The 6,000-nt window shown below is 42.9% G+C and overlaps 1 protein-coding gene across 1 annotated transcript in view; it reads right to left on the reverse strand.

The window, feature by feature from the left end:
• klhdc8b (kelch domain containing 8B) overlaps positions 1 to 1,867 on the reverse strand; it is a gene marked incomplete at both ends in the record, with an annotated part of 103,072 nt that extends 101,205 nt beyond the window's left edge. Inside the window, one exon of the mRNA XM_080031858.1 lies at positions 1,474 to 1,867. Coding sequence (XP_079887984.1) covers positions 1,474 to 1,867 — 394 coding nt within the window. The remainder of the gene's footprint in view (positions 1 to 1,473) is intronic.
• Positions 1,868 to 6,000: the final 4,133 nt, after the last annotated feature.

Raw genomic sequence — 6,000 nt, forward strand, 5'->3', positions numbered from 1 at the left:
ACTGCAACTAGTATCTCATTCAACTAGTGTATCTCATCCTATTTAAAATCTCTGGACTTTTTGGCGGCGTGCATATGTGCGTCATATCTTATCTTTCTCGTTTCCTTCCTCCCACTCACATTGACTGTCTCTCTCTCTCCCTCTCTGCGTGTCAACATACACCACCGCATACAGCCTGCATACGCCTGGGGAAGCAACATTAAGTCCAGCATGTTTATTCACCAGAGGTAGACTACATGACAAGCCAAGTTTGACATACTGGCTGAAGAACAAACACTACAGCGTACATACACACACTAAAGCGCGCACACACACACACACACACACCAATTGCAGTAGGCTTGTACACACGCAGAACCCAAGCCCAAGTTAAGCACCAGCTTCATGGCATGTGTCTAAACACTACTACAGCTTTTAATCACCAGCAATCACAAGTCAACAGCTTCCATTCAAAAGACTCCTCAAAGCTTGGAAAGGGCTGCTTCCAAAATGAACAGCCAATCAGTTATATTCGCCACTTCAGAGGAGCGTGTTTGTGGTTGCTTGTTTTAAAAATCTTATGACTATGTCACAGCTGCTGCAATTATTTACTTCATTAGCTCACCATGAGGTTATTTAGCAGTAATTGTCGAGGTAGTCTCGCACAGTCAGACCAAACTACAGCTAGCAGTATGGCTAGGCAGCACGTTTTATCATTTCTAAGATAGTGTGTGTGGGGGTGGGGGGGAGGGGGGCTTGCCTGTTTTCAATTCTTTTAAACCAATCACAATCATTGACAGCGGGGATAAGCCCAGGAAGCAGCAACAGCATCCTTGCAAAATAAAAAGAGGTTTGCAGCGAAATGGCTACTGTAAAATCACCACTAAAAACACCACACAAAACTATTAAAGATATGTCGCCTTTTGTGATGTTAGTTTGAATTTTCTAAACGTTACGACAGCCCAATTTAGAATATCAGAGCGAACATCAAAATGGGTGCTCCCCAAGCACCTCAATCAAGTAAACCTGTGTAAGTTACTTGGACAATCAACTGAACATCTTACATTTGGTCAACCTAAAACGTTAAGCAATTTTTATGACCAGAACCTTTTTGGAAGGAGCATAACCCTAATTACGACTTAGATGAAAAACTAGAACCACTAACACAGTGAACCAATGGTCCTTAACCACTTGAGTTCAGGCGGTAAACAGCTCCACACATGAGGGAACATTATCAAACAATGCCTCAGGTCAGGCTGTTTACTCACTGCTGTGTGTCCCTCACACGGTAAATGACATCACAGTCGCAGATGTCAGTCTCAACTTGCAGCAGTTGGATCTAAAGACCTCAGAGTCCAATCTTTACATATCAACAATTCCAACTTGGCCAAATCCATAGTTGTACCCAAATCATCTTCATTATTAACTTCACAATTCTTCATGTGTCCCAAGAGCACAACTATACCATACAAAAACAGCAAAACACTTTCTTACCTTTCTCCACAGTTGTGACGCCCATGGACGGCTGACCCAGGCTGGCCCTGGTCTCCCACTTGCCCTCGTCTGGGTGGTACGTCTCCACGGAGGCCAGCGGAGTCTGCTGCTTGTTCATGCCGCCGAGCACCATCACCTGGCCCCCCTCCAAGGCCACGGCCGAGGCCCCAGCTCGGGCAGTGGGCAAGGGGGGCAGCTGGCTCCATGTCTGGCTCTCCACATCCAGGACCTCCACGCTGTCCAGGGGCATGCCGGTCTGGCTGCAGCCCCCCAGCACGTACAGCAGGCCCTCGTGGTAGACCGGGGTGCAGTAGACGCGGCGCTGCGACATGGGGGGGAACTGCTCCCAGTACAGGGACTTGACAGGACTCACCGCCATCTCCTGCACAGGCATGTCTCCAAGAGGCCAGAGAGGAGGAGGGGGCCGACCATCACACACACACACACACACACACACACACACGGCACTAGGGCTGGGCTAAAATATTGTTGCGGCAATATATCGTTATATCTATTGTCAGCTCCGGTATCGATATTTTAAAGAGAAAAACAATTCAGGTTTTAAACGGGATGTGATCTACCTTCTCCGCTCATGTAGATGTCACAGTGTTGCTAGCTGCCAAGAAATGCTGTGGTTTTGAATTTGAATTAAAGTTAGCGCTTGATTATCAATATAATGTGACGTATTAAGACCACCCAGATCTTACACAACAACCGCGTATTGGATGGTGAAGTCCTTGCCAACACTCACACACACACACACACACACACACACACACACACACACACACACACTCCACACACAGCAGCAGGAGGAGGAGGATGGAAGGAACGAGAGGGCAAGACACAGGTTGGATCAACACTGACACAGAGCAGAAATAAAAACAAGCGGAGGAGGACCACGTTTGTTTTCTGTCTGTTAGAGTGACCACCTGAACCCCCTCTTGTGTCCACAGAGAGAGAGAGAGGGAGAGAGGGAGAGGTGAGAGCTGGGTGGAAGGGGCTGGGGACTGGTGAAGGAGATAGAGATGCAAGTGAGTGAGACGGAGAGACTTGGGAATGAGAGTGTCTAACTCACTCCTCGACCAGATGTCACAAATTCCTTCTCTATTCCAATGTTTTATTCATTCATTCAGGCTGTTGGCTGTTTTTTTCCGAGGCAGCAAAGGGGCCATCTGTCCTTCAGTCTCCAATATTAATTTCCCTACTCTGGCCACTCTGGAATCCTCCCCAGAAAACCTTTCATTTGGTTCAATTTCTGGCGTGAGTATATTCCTTAAAAATGATTGAAGAGGATGTCCCAGGGTTTAATACTTAATCCCACCAAAAAAGAAGTCAAGAGTAGAGGAAAAAGAGAAATGGCACTGCATCAAAGTCCAGATAAGTGAGTGTTGAGTAAAAACTGACCTTCAAGTAGTGCCCTGATAATCCAAGAAAAAGCCTTCTTTTATGGCAGAGAATTTTATACCTTCAAACAAGTGGCAATTATACTGGGGCTTCCAGCCGCAGCTGAGCAGTTCGATTTGAACCCTGGTGATAGAGCTCACAGTGGGGGGTGGGGGGAGGGGGGGGATCCTTTGATAAACAAAACCAAAGTCTTTAAATCAAAATTCCATGGGAGTGTAATGTCTACAAGACTTCCATGGATATTAAGAAAGATTTTTTTTTTCTCCAACCCAGCGTGATGCTCTGTCAGGCAGGGGAAACCTTCTGGCCTCCTGGTCCTTTCTGAATGGGTGAGAGTCTGTTTAGCGTGGTCCAACCTGGAAGTAAAGACAGCACAAGATTAGATGAGACTTTGGAGCGCAACATAGCTAGAATGAAAAACACAGTGTTTGTGTACTGAATAGTTGTACGTGTAGGGCTGAGTGGTGGTGTTGGTGCAATGCTTCAGGCTCCACTTGTGGCGCCATTCTTTGGGTTAGTTGAAACTTAAATTCCCAAACGCATTAAGATAGGTAACATAAGTTAAATGAAAGCTATTGTTGGCAGGGACAGTCGCTGTTCATGCGTATGGAAGAGTGTGATTTTGCTGTTTGTGCTGATGATCACTTGTTTACACACAACTGTGTTTAACACCCTCAAAACTGAAGTGTAGGTTTACGTATATCTGCTAACAGTAAAATACCCCCTAACCTCTGTTAGTAACACCAGTAACTGAAGAGTCACAATGCTGAAAAAATTAATGTCTCCTTCTATGTAAAATCATTAAAATGTATGATTATCTGATTCAATAAAAAAAATATTCAAATCAAAAACTTTTTTTTTTTTGATTTCCTTAAAATAATGAGTAAGTCTTCGTACATCTATAGCCAGACGCTGGTCAGATGGCTACATTTATGTAAGTAAACATTATCAAATGTGTTTTTTAAGAACAGTTTGTTTCATATATACTATATAGAATACAGAAATGGTCTTCGATACCAGCCTAGTTGTCATCAACAGGGAGAGAGAGTTAAGCAGGTATTCATTTTGAGTATGTTTTTTTAACGAATAAGTTGGCGTCTGCATTTTCTGCAAAGTCTATGGGTACATGGGTGGGATAAAAGCATTTTTGTTCTACAGGGCAGCTCAAGTCAACTCTATAGCTATTCAGTTCTATTGTTATATAAGCTCTTGGTCTAGGGCATTACCGTGTAAAGCATATTTGCTAAACGTTTCAGGGGGAGGGGGTGAAACATCAAGGCTTTTAGAAATGTACTAGATGTACTAGTGTTATATGTATTATAAAATATTCTTAGTCGATATTTACACAGATGTGCGTGTGTTACTGCATGTTGGTTCATTCTAGTTGGTTTTACATTTTGTGTGGATATGGAAAGGACGAGGTACATTGTCCAAAGCTTAAAATAAACTTCAGTAGAAATTAGGAAGGTCATCCAAGAAGTTGACTGCGCCTGTGTGTGTGTGTGTGTGTGTGTGTGTGTGTGTGTGTGTGTGTGTGTGTGTGTGTGTGTGTGTGTGTGTGTGTGTGTGTGTGTGTGTGTGTGTGTGTGTGTGTGTGTGGAGAGAGAGATCATAACCTGGACATTGAGATGTAAAGCAATGATATTTAGAACGTGGGAGGAAACAAAGAAGGCGACACAAATTGTTGGAAAACTGAGGGAACACATAGATAAATTGTATCGCACAATACATCTATGTGTTCCTCAGAATTCCCAGTGTCCAAATCTTCAAGCTCGCACTATATACAGTAATACATACTCTGTATTCATAATTAATGATGCCCGGTGCACACACTGACCTTTAAAAGTGAGAGTGAAAGAAAATAGTAGGTTGACGGCAAAGAGGTGAGTGTGTGTCTAACCCTGTATGTGTGTGGATGTCTTTGTATATTAATGGAAATATGAACCCAGGATGACCTAGCTATCAGCTATTAAAATATTGTCATGGAATTGCAAAACATTTGCTGGGATAATTGTATAACATAATACTCAGAAAATACAGCCTGACAATGTTATGGTGTCCCGTTTTTTGTTATGACCATGTTCTCTCGCTACTTATATAAAACAGGTGGTCTACTGTAGATCGGATCTTTTAATATAGTTAATGGAACACTGGGCGACAAGCTGTCCCTTTGCCGCCAACATCGCTGCGACAGCCCCGCTCCTGCAGTGTCATTCTGGGGAGGGGGGAAGCAGACTCTGCTCCAGGCTTTTTGTCACCTCTCGCCTAGAATACCGCAACTCACTCCTGGCAAGTGTGTGGCTACATGTACCATCCGACTTCTACAGCTCATCCACAATGCAGCAGCAGGGTCTATTATTATCTCTGGTTCTGCGGCATTGATTTCAGCCATTTTTTATTAATATAAAAAATTGCCCGTTTTGAGCCCAGCATTGTGAAGAAGTGCAATGTAAAATAAGAGAAGTACTCCTTTAACTATGTTACTGAAATCAAATAAGATGAAGTAAATAATTAAGGGAATTTTCCATTTAAATATTTGCATTGAAATCGTATTCAGCTCAGTAACTGTGCCAAGAAAATTCATTGCATGCACAAGTTTGGTTTAGAAATGTGTTTTGAAGAATCTAAATTCATTTTCAAACTGTTTATTTACAGTAGGCTACAGCGATTCCCTAGCAACATGTTGTTGGCAGCTGTACCATTTATATTCTCTATGCATTTTACAAGTCCCGTAAACCGACTACTGACTCTGGTGAATTTGATTTGTGTGCTCCAACAAGACACACAACCTTTCAGTTATTCCTCTTTTTATTCTCTCGCGGCATTTTTGTGGATAACACTTTGTATACAACATTACTAAAAGCTTTCACCAAAAAAATCATTTTAAGAAGAGTTTGAGTCTGAGGTGGTAAGTATTTCCATGGTGTTTCAACAATAAATGCTCGATTGCCATTCTAGACAAGCTGTGACCTTGGGGTGAAAAGTAGAGCTCAATCCAGCCATCTCAATGGATGAAGTGGTGTGTACTTGGGCAATAAGTCATAGGTGTGTTTTCAAAGCAAGGCCATTCAAGGCCATGAAAGTAGGTTATAAGGTTTTAAAATCAATAGGAAATCTGAC

This window comes from Ammodytes marinus (assembly GCF_949987685.1).
Source record: "Ammodytes marinus genome assembly, chromosome: 7".
Lineage (NCBI taxonomy): Eukaryota > Metazoa > Chordata > Actinopteri > Uranoscopiformes > Ammodytidae > Ammodytes > Ammodytes marinus.